Genomic DNA, 24,847 nt, shown 5'->3' on the forward strand with positions numbered 1-24,847 from the left:
TAGCTGTCATTCCCGCGGTTTTGCGGCGAAACCGGGATCAAGAATCGGCACACTGCACCCTAAGTTTTCAAATCGACGGGACTAGTGCTGGCCGTCACTTCAAATTATCTGCTCAAACTTACATTGCAAAATACAGAACCGTCTAAATGCTTATAATTAGGCGGGATTTCTAAATAAGAGGGTTTGAATTGATGAGGTTTTACTTTAGGTACTTACTCAGGGTGCACTTACGCTTATCAGCTAGTTTTCTGGGCTCTCAAGGGCTTAGCCTCCCATTTGATGCAAAAAAATGACCAATCAGAATTTTCATGTCAGTACCTTTTTAAAGAAGCTAGCAATAGCCAATTATCAGTGGTCTCAAGAGTAAGTTGGGAAGCCAGGATAGCACCACCTTGCATATCACATGATTCCTAAAATACTAAACGATACCTTTAATGGATAACAATGTGCAAACCATCACAGCTATGAAAGGATGTGAAACATGATATTCTTATGTGCCACACTACGATCTGGTCAACCAAAGTACAGCTATTGAATTATGCACAGAGAAGGAAAGGTGATATTGAGTTCCCTCGCGTATTTCCATCCTGGATGGTAATTGTGAACACTGCCCTGTACAGAGGTCATATTCTGAAATGATCGCAAAAGGAGACAGTCATAAATATGTCGCATGCAGCACACATTATTCAGCTATTAAGGGAAACCAAATAGGTGCGAGCGCCATCTCGTATTTTCGCTAATGTGATATAGCTCTGACACGCCAGGAATAAACAAACACACCTGACCAGCGTCCCAGCATTTCAGTCACAGTAGCTTCTAGTATTCAAGACTTTGTGGAGTGGTTGTGCACAGAATTTTTACTCTGAAACTTTAGGCAAGCACTAGCTTCATGTGTTTTCAGTCCTTGTTTTTTAGCTGACGTATTTTTTAGTGATTTGAACATTGTAGGAAAATTAACCATGCTTTGCACGCATGACTTATCGTTGGGTGGTCAAATGTCGGGATATTGATGCGATGACCCTGCAGTGGCACGCTACCACTGAACACACCGAATACAGAGCATTACACTCTCAACAAAAATACATTTCACACAAAGCAACATTTTTTAAATGTGGTAGAGTTAAACCTGCTCAACAAATTTCTCGATATAACGAAGTTTTTCTATTTCTAGCTTACTTGTGAAATACTGGAGTCTTGGAGATAGCTAGGTTGAGAGACGCATGCGTGAGCAGGCCTTCGGCTGCCCTCCAAGAAAAGGAAGTTGTCTTTTTATCTGGGTGATTGCACGAGCTATGAGAATGATTTTATGGTTTTTCTTCAACTATCCCTTTTGTTTCTCCCTTTTTTTTTTGTTCCACTGCATAGGTATATATGCAAGGTTTGAAGAATAAAGTTTTTGTTGTAAGTCAGCGCTCTGTATGTGTATTTCTTCGTCTGCTCTCTCGTTTTTCGTGCTGTTTGTTTTTTCACTTGTTCTATTCCCCGCCGTTACTTAAAAGAAGCACATGTATTTGCAACCTTTATGTAACAAAGTAACTGTGGAAGACAACCTCGATATAACAAATTTTCACCCCAGGCAATCTAAAAATTTTGCCCCAGATTTTGTCATTTTGGCACGAGCATGCATGTTGCCCCACCAGCCAGGCGAGAGTGAACGCTTGTTATTGCGCCTGAGTGTGCGCAAGTCGGGCAGGCGGCCTGCACATTAATGGCCGGTGTTCCTGCAGTTCTTGCTGCTACGCTACATGCCACTGATCTCTACTAGGGGTAGCTGAATGGTGCATTGAGCGCGCGTGGTTGAAGGTACGGGAAGGCTCCATTGGTGTCCCGGAAGCCACCGCCATGTCTGCTGCAGGCGCGAGGGCTTTTCTTTTCTTTTTAATGCAATACTGGCCTGTACAGAGCCCTGAACTTTACCAATCCACTGGAAATGTCGCCGCAAAGATATTTTACACATAATTACTTCAAAACTATATTCCATTTTACGCATTCTGCGAGAAAAATATGGTATTTGAACACCTGTTTTTTATCGAAGCACATTTAAGGTGGTAGGTTTTTTTATATGCAGTTTCTCACACTCGAAGCCTCAGATATACGAGAAGTGGGTCAGTAACTCGAGAAGGACAACTGGACGCTGCCTCCAAGAAGCAGACTTTGCGGGGACCACTTTGCAGAGTCATGTGTCGACCCCTCGGTTCCAAAAACTCATCTTCGAAACGACGTCATCCCAACATTGTTTTCTTTCCCGGATCAATCACAAAACACAAACCTTCGTGCTCCTGGCTACCAGTGCACTCATTCCTTTTTTTTTTAATGGTGGGACAATGTTTTTTTTTCTGTCGCCTGACTAACGAGTAATTGTAACATTGTACGTAACAGCACTGTGCCATATTCGAACAACGTCGCTACAGAGCTGTCATTTTTCGTGTATCATTAGTCGGTGTTCCGAGTGATGCCTAATCTTAGGGTTTGTTGCATGCACTAGTTGAAAATCACAGCACCCCACCGTTTCAGACAGCGTCGCTACGGCGTCCGTCACTTTTCGTGTAGCGTTGGATGACCGCGAAAATGTTATGAAAGGAAAACACAAAAAATTACGATCACGACAACTGCCAACAGATAGTATATCAATCACACACCTAAAATGCACAGAAGATGCCAGCTTCCGGCACACCGAAGGGATCTTCCGGTGGCTTCACAAGCGCCCTCATGAGTGAGCGGGAATGCGTCGTTCAGCCTTTTTAATGAAGGTCAGCGCTACATGCGCGGCTGTGCCCTCCTCCTCCGAACCAATGAAAGAGAAAAATAAAGAAAACTGCTTTTGTGTTGACAGTGTCCTGCCTTTAGTTAGCATAACGTGTGTGGGGCCGTGCTGGATATAGAGGCCGCTTTACCGAATAGTTTTTCCCGGTATCCGTGTCATTCGCTCTGCTTGTGTCGATGGTTTCACTGCGCATGCATGGTAAGGCCCCCAACAACTTTGCTTTTTTGCTCTTTTTTTGCCAAGTGCTTTTTTTTTTATGTGGAAAACTGCATCATCACTATCGAAAAGGATTCCAGATTAGGCGCTGATTGAAATTTTCCAAGAGCACAGTGACAACGACGAATCTTCAGAGGTTGCCTCGTCACGTGTTTCCGTTTTCATTGTTAGTTCTTGCAACCACACGACGGCACATTGAATGCGATGCAATGAATGCCAGAGCAACAAATTTTAATGCTATACAAAGTATAAGGCTGGCAGTCAACTGTTTTGGATGAAATATCGCGGAACTCATACAAAACGCTGGTGCAAGCAAGTACAGCTGCTCCAGGGAGAAAGTGCTCTTTTCACTCAGTCTCCTCACATTGAAACGCACTGATTTTTGTCAGGACAGCATGCGCCGTCAACGAACCGGATTGAGCATTCAACAGCAGTTTTAACACGCAGGGGGGATGTTAGCGTATGCACCCTCCAGGAAATAGAGATGGGCCGGCTCATTTGATCTCTGCTTCAGCAGTGCTTGCGCGCTTTTACCCGCTCATAAACGTTACGATGCGCGGGGGAAAGTTATTAATTTGGACTTGTTAGGGAACATGGCGGCGACAACAAAAACACATCAAAAGAATTCATATAATTGCTATCGCATTATTAACACAGTTTCTTCCCACGTGTTTTAGGTAAAGTAAGCTCTGCCTTTAGTCCCCCTTAAATTAATTTGTGTGTTTATTTTTGAAATTTTCGTACAGAACCTGCATATAGCAAAATCCTCTTTATAATAAACTTTTTTAACAAGTAGCCAATTTATTTATATACAGGTTTAACTGTACTGTGCTCTAAATTATAGCACAAAACACATTGAAAGCACTTTCAACATTTTGAAGGAAATAAATGTAAATTTGTGGGCTCGCTTTCTATGTTACAGAAACACAATATTAATGAGAACTAGCAGACAATAATGCTAAGTACAGAGAGTGTTATAGAAGTAACTATAATGTATTTGTGGAGAAAGAAAGGTGGACAAAAAGATAGCGCACCACAGGCAACCGAACCAGAGACCTTCGAATAGCGCGTCCAATAAGATTGCAAGTTCGGTCCCAGCCGGCAGCAAGTTATCTTTTCATACACCTTTCTTTCTCCACAGTTACATCAGGTAGCATCCGCCTTATGCTTTCCTTGGCATCATTGTCTGCTAGTTCTCTGTTTCAAGTAGTAACAGCCAAGCCTAGCCATTGTGTGGAAGGCAGCGTATACTTGAGAACGCCACACTTGGGTCGCTCTACAACAGTGCAGTAAGCCAATGACGAGTGCAACAGGGCACTGGCAAGTCACTGAGCTCATCAGATTCTACGTTACCAAAAGTGATACTGTCACCTTATTGCAATCATTTCAGATCACGGGCACCGATTGATGCTTCTACTCTACAGAGTACAATGCTGGTGTGTTCATGCAGCATATTTAAGCGTGCGGTCTCGTCTTCTCGTTCCTGCAGTTTTCTCAAAGAGTGGCACCGCATGCATTGTTGGCCAGCAAGCTCAACTAACGTGACAGCCCAGGGCAGGCTCAAATTGTGCAAATTAAAAGAAATGAAGAAATTAAGCAGTGAATTATGGCTGCTAGTTTGCCAGCCTTAGAGCTGAAATAAAAAACAAACAGGAGCCTTGGTTACCTGTGGATTAAGTTAGTTAGAGGCTCGATCAACTTTTTCCCCAGCCTAGGTTCAAGTGGGGTGAGGGCACCAAACTGCAAAAGGAGACAGGCACGACACACTTGGCTCCAGCACTGGTCACCAGAGCAGGGCACCACAGGGCCATTCACAACAATGATAGCCACTATGGTCTCATTCTCTTCATCCACCACGCAGAGAAAACTGAAACGACCCTCTGCCCTTTTTCATGTTTTTAACACTGCCCCAAAAGTAATGCGTTTTGCAAATTTAGGCACCAGCTCGCACAAAATCAAGTTCTTCTAGAACTGAAAACAGCACTGTGAAAGGCCTTGTAATGCTTCATTTTTGAAAAATGGTGACTGGAAAAGCCAATCCACACTGCATGCTGCCACAGCATTTCAAACAAAACAAGCTCAGGAAGGTGCCCTGGTGCCCTAATATCACAATGATTATTGAGTTTCTTAGCAATAAACCAGAGGGAAATCCCTCGCTATTGTCCGCGAGAAATGTGGCAGTTTGGGCTAGTTGGTATGACATGACGATAGTTATAGCGCGAGAACAAAGCGATGACGAAGAGACAAGAAGAACACGAGCGCTATCCAACTGAGTTTATTGCACAGACCGTGAAAACATATAGAGAAGATAGTAAACCAAGTGACAAAAACCATGTGGCACAAAGAGCAGTGCATCAGTTAGGGAAAAGAAACAAAACCACGGAAAAAGGCAAAGAAAAGTCTTTAAGGAAACGAAACAAAAAAGTAATATAAATATTTGCGCACACCGAAACCTTAAAGGAACCTTAGTTCCTTCTTGGCCAGAGACACGAAGGACTTGCTAATGCGTGACACATGTTCGCGTGCCATCTGCGCGACCTTGACGATAACTCGGGTGGGCTCATCCCTGTGCTTAAACAGCGTCGCTGTGTCCTTGAAAAGGGACACACAGTTGCACTCAGTGCAGTGCTGAGCAAGAAAACCATCTTTCCCGTTTCTAACATTGTTAGCGTGTTCTCTCAGTCGATCGTTCAGACACCTTTCGGTCGTTCCGACATAACAAGCACCGCAGGAAAGGGGAGTCCTATAGAAAACTTCCCTGGAGTATGCCACATACCTGTTTCTATGCTTAATTCTACATTCAGTTGATGACTGCGTTTTCAGGGGGTTTGTAGATTTGGTGAGACTGATTAATTTGAACGGTGCAGAGAACAGCACGCGAACTCCCGCACGTTTTCCGATTTTCTTGAGCCTGTGTGATATCTGGTGTTTGTACGGAACAACGGCTATCCTTTCACACTCTGTATCCGTGTTTCTTAGATCCTGTCCTTGCCTCTGCTCTGCCCTATTGGTCTGCAGGATAGTCTAAGAACAGAAGTGATAAACGCCTCGTGTCCTTCTTGTCTCGTTGTCGTCGTTTTGTTCTTACGCTATAACTATCGTCGTGTCTGTGAGGGCTGCAATGCATTACACTTGAGCCAGCATCGGAATTGTGGGAAGTACATGGATTCGTGTGGCTTGGAGCCACTTTGATGCAAGACGAAGTACAGCTAATGGTCATCATTTTCATTTCAGCAGCCGGGCCTTTCTAGGCTCAACAATTCAAATCAGCTCACGAAGTACACAGCGATCTGTTCTTTTATTTGAAACAAGCCCCAAAACACATCATTTAACAAAATCAAAAGTGCATTCGAAGCCACTCGCGGGAAGATTAGGCGAATTCGTGTACTCATCATTCCCATGGTGGTCGAATAATCGCAGCCCGAGAGTCCCCTGTAGCAAGTATTGTAGAAAACTATGACAATATTGTGTCACGTCTGACCACAATCAATAGTCTGATTGAGCAAACATCAAGCCATTTATTAGGCATGAATCATGCTTGTCAAAAAAAAAAATAGGGAAATGGGTAACGTAGAGACAAACAAAAAAAAAAAGCAGCAAAGCAGATGCATGTGCAAAAAGCCACGATGCAGCGATACTACTGCTGGGCAGCGAGACATGCTAAGTGATTCCCGTGTGTTGATGCAGTGGCCGTTACCTGCGTATTATGTTAATAAGCGGCTGACTCAATTTTCTACCAAGCCTCGGTTCAATGTAGGTCAGAACACCAAACTGGATAAAGAAAGAGAGAGAGAACAGGTGACACACAGGTGACACATACAGGTGACACACACACACAGGAGACACACACATGCACACACCATGCTATGCTGGACACTTATACTCCATCTCAGAAGTTCATTTCAGTCCTGCAAAGGCCGTGAGCCTCTTAGCCAATAGAAAGGATGACTAGCCCCTCCACATTATTCACCTCCCCTGCATCGTTTCCTCTGCATCTGCATGGCATCTGCATAGCATGCTTTCACGGTCAGAGCGAATAAAGTGAACAGATGGCATTGAATAACAAAAATATGGCTGCTCCCGTCCCAGCTGGTGCCCACTACGAATTTCTCAAGTCGTCATAGTGCACAGTGTGGCCTGAAAGTAGCAAACTGACGCTTGTATTTGCTTTACATAAATGTGCAGATGCTTCAGTAGCCGTGCATTTGTGATTATAATACATTCATTCCAAGAACCATCGTCAAATTATCAGATCCTTAGGCTTAGCAGGCATGGTAACAGCAAAATGTACCCAATGTTTTGTCTTGAGCGTGAAAAGACATGAAGCGACGGCTAATTTCACCATTTATTTGTTGCTACCAGCACAATGGGCGAAAAGCAAGCACAAGTTCGGACTGAAGCTGGTGGTTGTGGCTGCACAAGTGCTGCCATGTTGTAACTACAGTTACCAGCAGTTAATGATGCAGCAATTAAAGGCACAAAACATCAACGCAAAGGAAGAATAAACATAGCAGGCATCGATGTGATGTAGCACGTCGCCAGCACATATCTCTAAACCCTGAAAATTCCAACATTATTACAACTGGAACTATGTTTTGCTGCACAAGCATGAAGCAAGCTTACACAGCATGGCCTTGGTAGTGCTGAGATGGAGTATAAACAAATTACTTTTCCAGTCACCAACACTTGAAAAAACCTCCTCTTCGAACTTTTACATCTTACAAAGCATGACATAAACCATGTATAGTGTGCAATAATGTCATTTTTATAATCAAAACTGCAACACACAGCCCAAGACAAATTCAGCAAGTCTTACAAGAAGTTGATCACAAAACCAGTAAAAAGTTGCTCACACTTTGGCCAGCACACAAACGTTTCCAAGCACAATCAATGGGGGTAAAACCCTTGCAAGCATTGCGCACAGCTTGTTCACACTAAAGCTGCAGGTTTAGTCTCAGTGGACATAAAGAGAAGAGACAACATAACACACAGGGTGCAAACAAATCTATTTCAGAGCAGGATGACTCTTTTTATACTTTGTGCACTTTTCTCTCCTCTCCAGATCACTCAGGAGGTCACTCTGCTCTGAAATGAATTTGTTGAAAGTTTGTGCCTGTGTGTTATATCGTCAACCCCGAAGTGCAAAAATTATTGTAAAGAAAAATACGTGCACTTTTCTTACATGCCACTGCAAAAATTTTGCGAATATGTGTTGTAATAAGGAAGTTACCGGGGTTACACCATCCGTCTTAGCAGGTTACAAATTTTCGCACGACCTCGCCCCCCTTTTAGGGAAGGGAAAGGCGTAGCCCATCATTTTGACTCCGCCCACTACAGCAACGTGACATGATGTCAACGATATGTCACCTGTTTTATCAGCCATTTCGTAGGGCAAAGGACCAATCAACGAGCTCAGTGGTATGTAATGTTGCCCGTGGGCAAGCTTTCATCACTGTGCTTGTATGAGGAGGTTTGGTCAGGCAAAGGAAACAGGCCCGAAAATTGTTTATTGAAATGAAGAATCTGCGCAGCGTCAGAAAATATGATCGCCACGGTATACTGTACCAGTTGGCGAGCTTGTTTGCGGGATGTAAAAAGGTTGGAGCCTGTTTAGTGGCCCTTTAATAACCACACCACTATGCAATCCCATCTGCACTAAAGCACTAAAGCACTAATTGCACCAGTGCTCACACCAATTAATCACACATTATAAGACTCAAACCTAATGTTCAGCTCTCAATTATAATGCTCTACATTGTCCAGAAAACACATGCGCACTGATATGCAGCAGAATTTTTCTGGGCATGTGCCATGAAAAGCAGTTGTTCATTGATCTGTTCAATGATCTGCTCAGACCCTTGACACCGAAATTCAGGAGGGGCCAAAATTCCCCACAAGTTTTTCTCAACCAAGTAAGTAACAAGTAGAGACAGGTTTTCAGCAACATTTTTTGCTTATGTACATTGGCTGCACCAATACACAGTTGCTTCAGCACAAAGTAGCCAGTTCTGCTTATGATAAACAAGTGCATTTTGGCTTCTTTTTTAGCCAAGTTGCTTGCAAAATTTTCCAGTCACTTGTGTTTTTTGGTCTTATGTGCATTTTTTAAGCAATCATATTCATTTTAATGATCATTACGTTCACCAATAGCACGTTTGTCGTTCCCTAACGGCAAATTCGCCAATGACACCAAGTAATTGAGCGCTGAAGTCCAACATGCGTTGAGAGAATCAACAAGTGGAACCCCGATAATACAACGTTTAGGAGACTACGCAAAACTGCCATATAACCCGGGCATCGTACAATCGAAAAAGTAAGATTACAGACCGCGACACTCAGCCTTGCCCGAAAAACGGGTACAGACTGCCTGCATGAGCCCACGGCACGATCTTCTGCCTCTGCAATGAGGGTAGATTAAATTATTGTTGCCAGTGGTAGCTAATGGCAGCAATATTTAGTTGAAGGAGGCCAAAGCAAATCTTTATTCTCAGCCTTAAAAACAATCAAATCCAACGCGCATCTTTCTACCAATAAATAGAGTCCGAATATTGCCTGCGCATGCAATCGAAACCATGTTGCATGAGCCTCCCATCAGAAGAGTCAGACGCAGTGTCATCGCTATCACATAATGGCGACGGACGAGTTAATGTACGATGCGTTCGTGCACGATTGATCACATCATGTGCGATGTGATTTGTTGCCTTGTGAAGTGCAACTAGTAGTGCCCCGCTGTTATGAACGTTGACGTCAAGTGAAACTAATTTTGCACAGCGAAAGCAGCTGCATTTTGCCCTTATGCATGCTCCAACCAGTGACAGCGATTCTGACAGAGGCAGGAGATTAGCCATATGTCGACCAGGAAATGGTTCCATGGACCGAAAATGTGAAAATATCAGCTTTTTGGTGAGCTAAACCTACTCGTATGTGGATAGAGCTCGACTAGGTAACAACCCTGGATACGTATGCACATGATTGAGGCACACGTAGAAGTGCATGAACATACGGGAAAATTAACTCTCCATTTATGAAGACTACTTTTCCTGTGGTCATCATTTGGGTACGCAAGTTCATATTTTGCACTCATGAATATTTGGTCGACATGTCATTTGAGTACAGGTGGTTTTTTTCTTTTCAAAAAAAAAAAAATCTGAAAGTCGTCGTAAGATGCGGGATCTGTGTAAAACTGCGTCGTATAACTAAGGTTTTCAATATACATTGTTTCTATGGGGATTTTGCCGGGACCAAATCAATTCGTCGTAAAATGCAGGTCGTCATGAAACTGGGGGACGTATAATCGAAGTTCCACTGTAACATTATTCATACACGAGCAAATGTGCATTCAGCCAAAGGAAGACTATACTGTGAACAATGTTAAGAAGTAAATATGTGCCGTTGTTCGTAGTTCCTCATACTTTTGCTGTAAAAAATGCAATTCTTTATTATATAAAAAAATTTATGGTTATGTTTTTTTTAGGCTTGTGCGACCAGTGAATTTTAGGTTCGAAGCAAATAGTGAGCTTGTGTGAATGATTTTGAATCAAATTCGAAGAGCATGTATCACATATAGCCCACAGCCGGTCACTTAGGATACACCAGGACATTAGCAAGGGTTAGGCAGTACTACTGGTTGAAACTTGCCACGGTCGTGAAAACTTGTGTGCAGGTATTATTGGAATGTCAGCGCCGCAAACGAACACGTGTCAGTGCCGCTAACAACCGCTAGCCAGCCTGTTGCAGCCTGTTTCAAGTGCCGACGACCCTATTTGCACAAATTGGTAAGAACTTTCTAGGTCCCTTTTGAACATCCACCGCCGGAAAGAGGTGGATTACGTCCCTACCCATTACCTCACCGGATACGCCGACACAATCTCTGCGACGGGCAACAGCATCTGAAGTGGCGCAATCCTTTGTCAAAGCCATCGTCTTAAGGCACGGTGCTCCCGCAGTAATTATCACCAGAAGAAGTACTGCTTTCATAGCCGAGTTCTTGTAAATCGTTCTGCGACTAAGTGGTAGCGCGCACAGGAAGACGCATAGCGTCCCCAGATTAACGGGTTGACTGGACGTCTTAACAGGACCCTGAAATAATCAGCACGTACGTAGACGTAGAACACAAGAACTGGGATGACATCCAACCCTACGTCACGTTCATGTACAAGGCAGCTCGTCAGGAGACCATCCAGAAGACGCCATTCAGTCTCGTTTACAGACATGATGTTACAACGTTAGACGAAATGCTCCCCCACAAATACGAGGCCCATGAGACAGGAACTAAAGTTTTTACGCAGCGAGAAGAAGCTCGGCCACTTGCCTGACTGCGGATAATCAACCAACAGGACAGCCTGAAAATGTATGCGCAGGCGAACAAGGACAAAGAAAGGAATACAAACTGGCGCAATCTAACAACTGATTTATTAATCGAACATGCGTCCATGCGTCGTTTCATGAACAGGTCTCTAGGCTCCAGGACGAGGGGTACCCATTCTCTGTGATGTTGGCCGTAGGCACTAGGTTATTAAAGAAGCTCAGACGGGAAACGGCGCCATGTTTGGAAACAGGTGGGATGACTGGTTCTAGCTCTAAGGTAGTAGCGGTCCCTTATGTACATAGGCTTTCACATAGATTAAAAAAGGTGGCTGGAAAGTATGATGTGAAAGTAGTGTTTTCGGCCAAAAACAAAATAGGAGGAGTGTGCGCGTTGGTCAACCAGAAATGCGACAGAGGGACCAACGCACATAAGAGATGTAGCATAAGACATAAGCTCAGGTTTGTTGAATGTGCACACAGTGTGGTGTATTGCATACCTTTATCATGCGGTTGTGTATATATAGGGCAGACTGGCAGGTGCATTAACACGAGGCTAAGAGAGCATATGTCAAGCCTGAAAGGTCGGCCTGTAACCCATTTGGCAATGCATTGCAATGAGTGCGCATGCTCTCCTTGCTTTGGCGATACTACCTTGCTGTATAGGAGTAGAAACAAGACGTCAAGGGAGATAATGGAGGCATATCATATAGACAAGCAGAAAGAAAACTGTGTTAGCCACCCTTCAGTAGCTTTACTAACAAAAGAAATCGCGCTCCTGTCTGTCAATCAATGAAACTGTTATCGTTTTTATGTTTTTGTTATCGTTGTCGTAAGTGCGCAGTGCATTGTGTGTTTTTTTAGGTCACCAGGGGGCGCTGTTCCGAGGGTTAAAAAGAGTCAATGTTTTTCGATTAATAAATCAGTTGTTAGATTGCGCCAGTTTGTATTCCTTTCTTTGTCCTTGTTCGCCTGCGCATACATTTTCAGGATGGATAGATTCCAACTAGGCCGAATCGCAGTTTTGCTTCAACAGGACAGATATGCCTGGCACTACAATCTCCACCACAAAGCAGTCACATACAATGGCGATAAAGTGTGGGTCTGGAAACCTATTCATCGTCGTGGCTTCTCTAAAAAACTGTTGCGCAGATACTTCGGCTCTTACAAGGTTCTCTGCCGCATCAGTGAAGTTAATTACGAGGTTGTTCCCGACGGCCCTCAGTGTTCAAAGCCCTGAAGACATTCCCCAGAAATTGTTCACATGCTTCGGATGAAGCCATACCGTAAGTAACTACATTTTTTTTTCTACTTTATGAGCCTGCATTATCGGGATGATGGTTTTTTTTTTTTTTTAGGGGGAATAATGCCGCACGTATATGCCAGTGGCGAGGATAAAAAAGCAGTGTGAGAACACTAAATCAGGACAAGGACGAAGGAGACATGCCTGCCTTTTTGCAGTCTGATAATGCCTATTTGTCTGTCGTTCTCTGTTTCATTGTCGATCCCACTTCATCACGATAGTATAAAATAAAACGAGCATATTTGTCATGTGGGGGTGCAAACACCCCCTGTAAAGTAGTTTGTGCCTCATGGTGCACATGTTTCGCGCATAGGCCACATTCAGTGGTGACAACTATTGAGCAGTAGGTGGTGTTGTGCTCACGAGAGTTTATCACCCCCATCATCATCATAGTGAGCACGATCGCGTTGGCAGTGTTGCCTGATGGTAAGCCTGGGTGGCAGCGTTTGAGATGAGTGACCCTTTTTTGCGTGTGGCGGTGGGAGCAAGCAGTCGTCTCATGCGGAAGGTCCGTGGTAGACAGTATCGTGGGTCGTCTGCCCTGAGCCTTCATAGTGAATCGAGCGTTGACGACCTCGCCTTGTGTGTGTTCTTGTGTTGTTATGCTGTAGAGTGTTGTGTAATATTGTTTAAGGATGTTTTAGCGAGTAGACCACAATTTATGTATTTTAATTCGGCTGGCAGTATCATTGTTCTAAAAAATTTAAATTAATGTGTGTTATTTGGTTCGTTTCGACTACATCTACTCTGTCCGTGTTTCCAAAGCGTGGAGTTCCCTTCCGAGACCCCACATTGGCGCCTAACGTGGGGCACTCTGAGCATCAGACGTCACTTTTCGCGGCTCGGAATAGCAATTTTTTGAGCTGGGGTAGAGTAGGCTTAGGGGAACCTCCATTGCTAGTGTCGGCGGTGTGCTTAGTTGAGAGAAAGGAGATCGGTTGTTGTGACGCATTTGGACTGGTCGGCACGTACAATAAGTTTTCTTTTTTTCTGCTCGCAAGTGGTTTTTTGTTGCTGTTGTTGGTTTTCAAGAACGTTGTTGACTTGTGACGAGAGCCATGCGGTTTGCATCCTGGAGGGACCAAAGCTTAGAGCGCGTGGACTGTAGGTCAAGCCACAAGCGAGTGAGTATGGAAGCCTCGTAGGTGGTCCAATTTTCTGTAAATACAGTAGACCCGCGGTAATTCAAAGTCTGATAATTCATACTTTTGGTTAATTGAAATGAAACTCAATATATATTGTTTGGCCCTCTATTTTTTAAATGTATTCTTCTTCATTTAAACTCTGTAATACGGTTAATTCATACTTTTTGCAGCTCCATACCAAAAAATACCTGCTGCTTTCCCATTAACTACTTAAAAATTTGTGGGCTTATATAATCGTAACAGTCTAAAAATAAAAAATACCCACCTTAGGCCTTCAAGAAAAAAAGCTCCGCTAGTAAGCAAAAGTTTGAAACAAAGCACACGCTTGGTAAACCGTGATGCTTCTTAACTGGTATAGAGAAGTTTGCGATGAAGGCACATACCTATAGCAAAGAAGCAGTTGAAAATTCAAGATTTCTTTTGACCAGCAGTAAATGGCCAATGAACTTGGGAATCTTACACCTCTGCTTTCTGTCCTTTGTGTGCAGTTAGGGTTTAAAAGCACATAAAGAATTTTTAAATGTGACAAAATCAATGCCTAATCATAATGTGTAGTGTCACCTAACCCAGGGTCACCTCAGAACTTCTGATAATTCAAATTTTCTCAATAATTCAAACAAAATTCAAAGGTCCCTTCGAGTTTGAATTAAAGAGAGTTAACTGTAGCTTCTCTATCTCTGTGAACTAAGAGATACGGGCGTCATTGCTGTCTTGTCTGGCGCCTCGACGCCGGGACGTCGTGACACCGTTCAGGACGGTGGGCGCTGATCGCTTGGTAAGCTGCTGTGTGCGGCAAGCAAGAAGGCAAGCACCCAGCCTAGAGAAGCCTCCACTGCACCTAGGATGGGTGCTTGATGGATGCCGGTTCTTGTCGAGCGACTCATTAGGCCTAAGGCTCTGCGCAGCCGCCTGTCGCACTTGGCACAACTAGGAAGATTGTGGCATTGGCATGTTGCACTCTGCTTCCCTCCCTTTGTTTTTTATATTGTGATGTACAGGTTAGGAAAAACCACATTTGTTTTTGTTTTAGCTGGGCGTCTCAGCCGCCGCCGATGTATCAGCTAGCAGTAGTACTGACAATCGTATCATGTGGGCGAGTAGCCCGAAGCTTCCTTCCCTTTGCCCTACTGCATTGTTTTGTCGAGTGTTTAGAATGTGCACAGTGGAAGTGATGTAACCCGTGGCTGGCTGTCTTCTGCACATTCCTCAGCGCTGCTTGCCAGGAATGCGGTTGAGACATCGGGCAGTGGACATGCCTGGGACCTGCGCAACTGCCTACAGCTGCCTGCAGCTCGGCGCCCTAGTGAGCACTGGTCGCAACCAGAAAATGTGTCGACACGAGTGAGGGTTCCTCGCACTGATGGCGAAGTTGCCGGTTGCGGGACCTGTACTGCGGTGAAGTCGTCGAGCGGGACAGTGCAGCAGTATCGACCGGCGGCCATGTCGTTGTGCACAGACATTCTTTAGGGACATAAGTTGTCAGTTTTTGTTAGAGCTTGTGTAGCTGATTTCCTTCATGTTTTCTTTTTAGGATATGGTTTGAACTATTGTTGGGAGATGAGAGGGTGCAAACACCCCCTGTAAAGTTGTTCGCACCTCAAGGCACATGTGTTTCCTACATAGGCCACATTCAGGGGTCACAACTATCAAGCAGTAGGTGGCGTTGTGCTCGCGAGCGTTGATCACCACCATCATCATCATAGTGAGCGCAATCGCACCGGCAGTGACGCCTGGCGAAAAGCCTCGGTGGTGGCACGGAAGAGATGAGCGGGTCTTTTTTGCGGTAATGGTTGGCGCAAACGGTTGTCTCTAGGGGTGGGTCTGCGGCCGACGGCACTGCCGGCCGTCTGCCGTAGGCACTCGTGGCGAGTCAAGCGTTGGCGAAGCCGTTTTGTGTGTGTTCTTGTGTTTGTTAGGTTGTTGAGTGTTGAATAATACTGTGTAAGGTTGTTCTAGCATGTTGATGAATAGATGTATATTAATTTTGCTAATGATATTGTCATCCTAAAGGCAGTTAAATAAATGTGGGTTGTTCGGTTCCTTTCAACCGCGTCTGCTGTGTCCGTGTTCAGAGAGCGTGGCGTTCCATTTCGAGAACCCACAATTATGATATAACTAATCTTCCCAATATTTTATTTAAATTCAAAAAACGTCTGTGCAAATGTCTTTTTTTTTTTTGTCAACAAAAAAGTCAGTTTTAACGCCACGCGCTGATCGTTGCCGTAATAGCGTGGCAACCGCAAGCGCCCCCAATTCTTGTTCACTCATGAGATATGCACGTGCGCAGACGACCCCAGCTGGAAAGGCGATGTTCGCTCCGCATAAACAGGAGGCTAGTGCGTCCTTCCTCGTAAATATGTACTATCAACGTCAAATACGTTATGCACCGGCCAATTTCGAACACATGATGGACTCTTTTCTACATGGTTTTGAATGGCCCACATGCTTATGTTATCTCGATATATTATTGTTTTTTCACCAACGTTTAACAGCCACCTTCACCAGCTTTCGGCCTTCCTCGACGTCTTCCGATCAGCAGGCCTACAGCTAAATCCTGCAAAATGCAATTTCGACCGTCGTCAACTACGAATACTCGGTCGCCTGGCGAACGCTACTGGCATACAGCCTGATCCCAAAAAGTGCGTGCCGTCCGCGAGTTTCCAGCGGCTCGTACCCTTTCTCATGTCCGAAGTTTCCAGGAGCTGCGTTCGTATTTTAGACATTTTATTGATAATACCGCCAAAATGGCTTGTCCTTATACCAGTACTCTTGAAAAGGACAACCCTTTCATTTTGCAACCTGAGCAAGCTCAAGCATTTCCAACGCTTAGTCTCTCCTTGTGAATCTGCCCGTTGTGGGTCATTTTGACCTATCTGCTTACACGAAAGTCCAAACAAATGTAATTCGCCATAGTGTTGGCGCTATTTTGTCCCAAAGATAGGGAGAGATCAATCGTGTAATCACTTATGTTAGCCGCCTTCTTTCAGGATCGGAGCGCAATCGTTCGATCACGGAACGTGAACACCTAGTTCTTGTTTGAGCCATCGCAAAGTTTTGCTCATACTTGTTTGAACGACATTTCACCATGGTAACAAACCATCACGTCTTGTGTTGGCTCTCCTCACTCCAAGTTTCTACGACAAGCTTCGATCACTGGGCTTTACGCCTCCAAGAACACACATTTTCTGGGTCGTACAAGTCTGGACTTGTACACAAAGATACCGAATGCCTCTTCCGTTATCCCGTTGACCCACCTGACACCACCGAAACCGATTAAGGTACCTGTGTTTTTTCGCTTAGAAATTTCCAAAACGTCACCGACAAGCAGCGCCGCGAACTATATTTGCGATCCCTTATACAACACCTGACTTCAACACCACGGGACTACTCCCTCCATATGTTTGTTGTGCACGACGGTACCTTACATCGACGCAATATGACAACACACGGTGCTGAACTGCTCCTTGTTGTGTCTCAGCATCTAAAACCAACTATTCTCTCACAATCACACGATGCTCCCACCTCTGGCCATTTGGATGTTAACCAAACTTACGATCGTGTGCGCAGATGTTTTTTTCTGGCCTGGTGCTACGTCGCTTGCTGCAAACTCTGCCAACTCTGCAAAAACATCCTCTCCCTCCTGCTGGGTACCTTCAGCCCATAGCTATATCGAACGAACCATTCTTTCCTGTCGTCCTGGACCTCCTTGGTCCTTTTCCGACGTCGTCTGCGGGTAAGAAGTGAGTGGTCGTAGTGAGTGATTATACGACACGTTTGTTGTGAGTGAAGTACGCCAGTCAAGTGATTTTCGAATGTGGCACGACAAGATGGGCTACTGAAAGTGTGTTACCTGCGCCAGTTCGGCGAACACTGGCAATTGAAAAAGAAGAAAAGCCTCAAGAAAGTCGCACAAGAGAATCCAGAGCCACGGCATCAAAGAAAGAGGAAGAGGAAGCTTGCGGGTGCTTGGAAGAACGCAGCTAGGGTGCGGCGTGCGAGCTCATAGGGTGCAGGTACCGAGGCGTCAGGGCATCTACCTAGCCAGCGACGACAATCACAGGGTCCTGGTGACCATTCAACCACCACCGAGGCTATTGGCAAGTTCCTGGCATGACCTGGTTCTGGTGCTCGAATTGAAGACAGCGCCGCAGATTACGCCGCCTACCGGGAGCGAGAACGAGCCGTCGGGCTACGGGCCCGAGCTTATGCACTCCGACTACGGCAGCGTAACCGCTGGACTGTTGAACGTGAACTGCTGGTGAGCCGTATTTATCTCCTTAAGCGTCTGGACTCTATCCCAAGAACTCGAGAGACTGTTAGACTCATAGAAGTTTCCCCTCGTTAACGAGATCTGCCGGTGGTTCTTAGTTTAGCTTTTGCAGATCTTAGCACTCCCCCTTTTGGTTTTTTTTGTTTTGTGAAATTATATATAATTTTTTTCAGGCAAATGAAATGCTCAACTCCTTTTCTCTCCAGAGAATAATGTTTCACAGTTAGTCCGACTGGCATTATTTGCCGAACCTGTCACAACATTATGCCATTATGCAAGCCCTTCCTACCAGCTGTGCAATTGATGTCACTGACTTCCATCAAGTCATTTTAATCTACGGTGCTCCGTGTCAGCTACTGACGGATCGAGGCCGATGTTCCCTTTCGAAAGTTGTCGACGACCTTCTCCAATCTTGTGCAACGTCTTACAAGTTCAGCACCATTTCATCATCATCATTAGCCTGACTATGTCCACTGCAGGACAAAGGCCTCTAACATGTTCTGCCAGTTAACCCGGTCCTGTGCTTGCTGCTGCCAATTTATACCCGCAAACTTCTCCTGTGCTTGCTGCTGCCAATTTATACCCGCAAACTTCTTAATCTCATCTGCCCACCTAACCTTCTGTCTGCCCCTAACCCGCTTGCCTTCTCTGGGAATCCAGTTAGTTACCCTTAACGATCAGCGGTTATCCTGTATACGCGCTACATGCCCGGCCCATGTCTATTTCTTCTTCTTGATTTCAGCTATGATATCCTTAACCCTCGTTTGTTCCCTAATCCACTCTGCTCTTTTCTTGTCTCTTAAGGTTACACCTACAATTTTTCTTTCCATTGCTCGCTGCGTCGTCCTCAATTTAAGCTGAACCCTCTTTGTAAGTCTCCAGGTTTCTGCTCCGTAGCTAAGTACCGGCAAGATACAGCTGTTATATACCTTCCTCTTGAAGGATAGTGGCAATCTACCTGTCATAATTTGAGAGTGCTTGCCAAATGTGCTCCACCCAATTCTTATTCTTCTAGTTACTTCAATCTCGTGGTTCGGCTCCGCGGTTATTACCTGCCCTAAGTAGACAGTCTTTCACAACTTGAAGTGCACCATTACCCATCTCGAAGCCCTGCTCTTTTCCGAGGTTATTTTATATTACTTTCGTTTTCTGCAGATACATTTTAAGACCCACCATTCTGCTCTCCTTGTCTAACTCCGTAATCATGAGCTGCGAGTCGTCCCCTGAGTTACTCAGCAATGCAATGTCATCGGCAAAGCGCAGGTTATTCAGGTACTCTCCATTAACTCTTATCCCTAACTGTTCCCATTCTAGGCCTCTGAAAACCTCCTGTAAGCACGCGGTAAATAGTATTGGGGAGATTGTGTCCCCCTGCCTTACACCCTTCTTGATTGGTATTCTGTTGCTTTCCTTATGAAGCACTATGGTACCAGTTGATGGTACCAGTCGGTATGGTACCAGTCGGTACCTGGCCAGGTTTGAAGCGCGACGTGATTCGCTACGCCCGTTCATGTCGGGTGTGCCAAAGCGTCAAGCCACGAGGCGGACGTCCGCCCGGCCTCATGCAACCGATTAACAGTCAAGACTCCCTGGCAAATCGCGGCATGTGGCGTAATGGGCCCGCACCCTACAACTCCTAGCAGAAACAAGTTCTTAACAGTCAAGACTCCCTGGCAAATCGCGGCATGTGGCGTAATGGGCCCGCACCCTACAACTCCTAGCAGAAACAAGTTCTTGCTGGTGATCACGGATCACTTCACTAAATGGGCAAAACGTTTTTCTGCTAGGCAGTTAACGGCTCGAGTGATTTTAGAAAAGTTGATGGAGGTTTTCACCAGGTTCGGGTTCCCTGAGCAGCTGATTACAGACAGCGCGTCTTATTTCACTGCGAAGGTGTTTGTTGACACGTGCGCCACGTTGGGCATTAAGCACAAGAAAACAACCACCTACCATGCTCAGTCGAACCCCAAGGAGCGAGTCAACCACAACATCAAGCACATGCTTGTTGCGTTCTCTGAGAGACATAAGGACTGGATTGATTGATTGATTTGTGGGGTTTAACGTCCCAAAACCACCATTTGATTATGAGAGACGCCGTAGTGGAGGGCTCCGGAAATTTTGACCACCTGGGGTTCTTTAACGTGCACCCAAATCTGAGCACACGGGCCTACAACATTTCCGCCTTTATCGGAAATGCAGCCGCCGCAGCCGGGAATCGAACCCGCGACCTGCGGGTCAGCAGCCGAGTACCTTAGCCACTAGACCACCGCGGCGGGGCACATAAGGACTGGAATACCTACCTTCCAGAGATCGGTTTTGCATTGCGATCGACTGTGAACCGATCGACTGGGTATGCGCCTTCTTTTCTGAACCTGGGGAGAGAACTGCCGAATCCGATGGAGACCGTACTTGCGGATCACAGTGGAGTACCAGTGGCGACATCAACACGCGCTGAATACGCAATGCAGCTGCGCGAAAAGCTAGCGGAAGCTTTACATGACGCTTAGAATAATCTCAGCACTGCTAACGCACAGCAGAAGGCGCCGTATGACAGTACGCATTGGAACGTACACTATGAAGTGGGCGATCTGGACGCATTGGAACGTACACTACGAAGTGGGCGATCTGGTGCTGCGGCGCCATCATGTTCTCAGCGATGCTAGTAAACAGTTTGCTGCCTCGCTGGCACCAAAATGGTCCGGGCCGTACTGAGTGCGAGAGAAAGTTTCATCGCTCGTTTATTGGCTCGCGAACATGAAAGGTAAACCGAGAGGCGGACCGGTGCATGTATGTGACTTGAAACGCTACGTGGCACGGGAGGAGCATGAGGACTACGGCCAGTCTCCCTCCAAGCCCTGCGCAGCGGGTGATATCGCTCGAGACCAAGTGAGGAGCCCAGACACCGAGTGAGGAGCCTTTCCCAGTGCGCAAAACGGGTTTCCCCTCCCTCAGTGAGAAAAGGTATTATTCTTGTCAAGGAGAGGGAAACCGGGGCAGGGGACAAAACTGGCGTGGAAACAGCCGCACGCTCTCTCTGACACCAACCAGAAACCAAGGAGGCCTGACCCGCAACCCCCCTACGAGCCGAGGACGTCAACGACCAAGGAGTAAGCGTCTACCCTTGTTTTCTGTACTTTCTCCTCGCGACATTTGCGCGCTATTGCTAATGCCTAGCAATAAAGTGTCGTTATGTAGACCTAGCCTGTTGCCTTATTCGACCGAACCCGTGTAGCTGCAGTGAGATGAGCTAGGGTTAGGGGATGTTAATCGTGCACGGTACGATTGTGTGCGGCTGAGGCTTTAGTTGGGCTTCTGCGTCAGCCGTACATAGGACAGACCCCCTACAACTCATGGACATGTTAATTATGTATGTGTCTGAAGACCACCGGGATTAGGGCTCCACGTTACCATTCATGACATTTGCCAATAATTCGTCGCGTCACGACATTACTAGTTATTCTCCATTTTATCTGTTGTATGGACGCGACCCACTCATGCTTGTCGACTCACTACTTCCTTCTAAGGAAAACTAGATCACATTCTCAATCACAATGCAATCGTTCAAGCGGCGATGGCACGTCATGTTGCCCATGTTCAACTCTCAGCACCTCAGGCCAACCAAAGGCACCATTATGACAGTCCCCACTGCAAACGCAAGTATCAGCCCTGGCTCTTCGGTCTTGAGGGTGGCGAATTGGGCTTGTTGGTATGGTTGCATGATGATGGATGGTAGCGCAGACACCGAACACGGACAAGAGAAGGTCTTGCTTTGGCCGTCTTCCCATCACGTTGGCTTGAATCAAAAGCTCCTGCCACGCTACGTCAGACCTTACCCAAGTTCTTCACCGAGTTACCGAAAACACATACAAGATCTTGCCGCTAACCCTCAAGTCTTCTCCCACCTCACCAGCTACTGAGACTGTGCATGTTTCCCAACTGAAGCCCTACGTACATCACGTTCACCGATCCAATGCACCGAGACAGTGTTTCTGCCACAGGAGTTAATGTTATGTAGGTGTTGCTGCCAGTGTTGACTAGAGGACACTACTAGCCATAGAAGAGGTAGAAGTGTCTCAGGCTCAGAACCAATTGTGAATTGTGCGGCACTTGCATTACGGCGCCTGCAACAGCAACACTATGCGCATCAATATGAAACACTGCTCCAAAATATTTTCGACAATCTGGTGTGTGCACCGACAGCACGCGGTACATGCACCTCTACCATTTCACCTTCATCAAAACAATCGCCATGGCTGGGATCGAACCTGCGACCTGCAGGTCAGAAGTCGAGCACCAGTACCACTGATCTGCTGCACCAGACACAGCGGTTTTTTTTCGAAATTATCCCAACAGAAGTCAACACCAGAATTCTCAATTAGAAACACAGACGTCCACTGAAGACGCACAAAACGGCAGAAAAGAAAGGAAGCACGAAAACTTATTTGTGCATGCCAACCATTGCTTAGCTTGCATAAAGATGAAACGCCTCTAGAATTCGTCTTTCACATTGACCACCATGCTAGCAGGACTGACAGGTTTGTCTAAGGGGCACACAGAAATTAATCTTCGTGCCTTCTTTTTTTTTATGCCAAACATCCACGTGTGCAGACAAACGATCACAGCCAAGAGGATCGTAGTGAGAGCTCCTAAGCAGTCAATCAAAGAGGGCTTACCAACTTGATGATTTTGATCAGCATCCAGTTATTTGTGGAGCTGGTCATCAGCTTGAAAAAGACCGGTGCCAGTGAGAGGTAGTTTTTTGGGTTTTTTCGTGCCAGCTCACAAATGACATTCACCGACGCAGACTGCACCCCTGCATTCAAGGTGGCCACGACATTTAGTAAAAGAACTACTAGAAACTAATGCGGTGAATGATCCTCTCAGCTAAGACGTAAACACACTGCTTGCGTGAATATTTAAGTGCTTTGAATATTAAAAGAAATATAACAGTAATCAAGTTCTCCTCAGTTCGAATTTGTTATTGGAAATTTAGAGGTATTCAAAATGAATAATCATGAGTGAGTCAAGTTAAAGCTGCAATTTCACTAATAAATGTTCAACATAGCATAACTTTTGTTTTAATGTGTTCAGAACATCCAATTTTGTTGCACTGCCCACAGTTTTGATTGCCAATTATTCTGATACACTCAGTGGTGGGTATGCCTTCTAGCATTTTGGAGCAGCCATTAGAGCAGGTAAAATCTGCTGTTCGAGCAGCTAACTATGTGTTTGGAGCATGCTCGGGCTTTCCATGTCACGCACAAAAGAAAATTTAGCTTTGATGTAGTTAAATTTTCCCTCAGTTTACATATTCATTTATACAAAAGCAGCGATCCCACAAAATAAGCACAAAAAATAAGCAATAATAAGAATATGTAGAGAAGGGGTCACATAAAATAGTGAAGGATATTGCACCAACAAGCTATACCTGCAGCATGAAGTTCATAGCAGCGGGCACACACGCACATACAAAGCTCGTTACAGTAAAACCTTGTTAGTATGGACATACATGCCGTGAACCTGCTGGGAAAGCAGCTAACTATACACATTAAACATAGTATGTATTAACAACCAAGTACATAAGCATGCGCAGTGTTCTCCTTGAGAGGGTGGGACGAAGGTTTGTCGCAGCACCCTTCTGCGTATTATGTCAATATATGGGGCTTCTTTGCCTCCTGCCCACCTGTGTGCACGCCTATGATCAAGTACAGATTTGCACTTCTTTACGTGCGCCATTGTCGCTAAAGCAGGATTAAATACATTGCCACAGCAAGTATTACCTAAAGTGCCCACCACAAAGCCATTTCTTTCTGTTTGGCGAATTTCAGAAATGATTAGCACTCTCGCACGGTCGTCCGATGGCGTGCGGTGGCAACATCAAGGAGCCCTTCGAAAGTATGTGCAGCTGACGCAGCGACTGCCATAGCGACCAAATGAACATAAGCGGCTGTCCGCCACAAATGTGTATCGCGATATGCTACTTAGCGAAAACCAACACAGCTTTTTTTGAGACGCGGCACTGTCGCTGGGAGCCAATTGTCTAATGGCTAGTTGCGTGCATCGCTTCGCCTACTTGGTGTACACACAGTGTGAAGCCGCTTGCACCCGCTACACTTCAGACCGCGCACAGAAACGGCTAGAAAGCTATTGCATTAACGTGATGATGCGAGCTTTCTGCAAGCGATGCTCTAGTGGTCATGGCAGCGAACTGAGGCTCGTTTGGGTTGTCACGTTACGAAATTGCACAGCATGGTTATAAAAGCGCTTTTCTTGTCTCAATGCCCGCGATCCACAACGCTCAACTCTGCAACAGCGAGCTACTTTTGTTTCTGCAAAGCGGTGCACACTGAACACGGTCCCATACACAGATTGAGGCGGCAGCGTTCAGCACCCCTGCTCGCTTAAGCAGTCACCCGCGATTAATAACGTGCAGTCGGCTTACAGTGGTGCTATATCGCACACGTAGGGTTTTTATCGGCGATGACTTGTGCGCTTTTCGGTGGTTGCTACATCGCCTTCATTTTTTGCCAGTGGTTAACAAAAAAGGCACTACCGCAATCACGCTGAAGTGGGAATAATTGATCGGATCATTCCGTGCTCAAGCAGATGCGCAACAATAACTAGACTCTAACTGTTCGAAATTTTAGCAGTGCATGTGTACGAGATCGCGACTATCACGTAATATTCGCTCATATGTCTGCTGTCAAAATTACTTTCGGTTCCAGAACCAGCTTGTGGCGCATCAATGGCGCAAATCGGACAAAAAAGACTCTTCTGAAGTCGACTGGCACAGTTTTCCCACCACTGATTTACTTTCCAAGTCAAAGTTTAGCCCCCTAAAAGGC

General features: G+C 45.6%; 1 protein-coding gene across 1 annotated transcript in view; it reads right to left on the minus strand.

The window, feature by feature from the left end:
• Positions 1-24,847, minus strand: part of g (adaptor-related protein complex 3, delta 1 subunit-like garnet) — a 330,226-nt gene that overhangs the window by 259,934 nt on the left and 45,445 nt on the right. Inside the window, exons 7-8 of the mRNA XM_075875995.1 lie at positions 22,676-22,815; positions 4,647-4,720 (exon numbers count right to left, since the gene is read on the minus strand). Of these exons, the coding sequence (XP_075732110.1) occupies positions 4,647-4,720; positions 22,676-22,815 (214 nt within the window). The remainder of the gene's footprint in view (positions 1-4,646; positions 4,721-22,675; positions 22,816-24,847) is intronic.

This window comes from Rhipicephalus microplus, chromosome 10 (genome assembly GCF_043290135.1).
Source record: "Rhipicephalus microplus isolate Deutch F79 chromosome 10, USDA_Rmic, whole genome shotgun sequence".
NCBI lineage: Eukaryota > Metazoa > Arthropoda > Arachnida > Ixodida > Ixodidae > Rhipicephalus > Rhipicephalus microplus.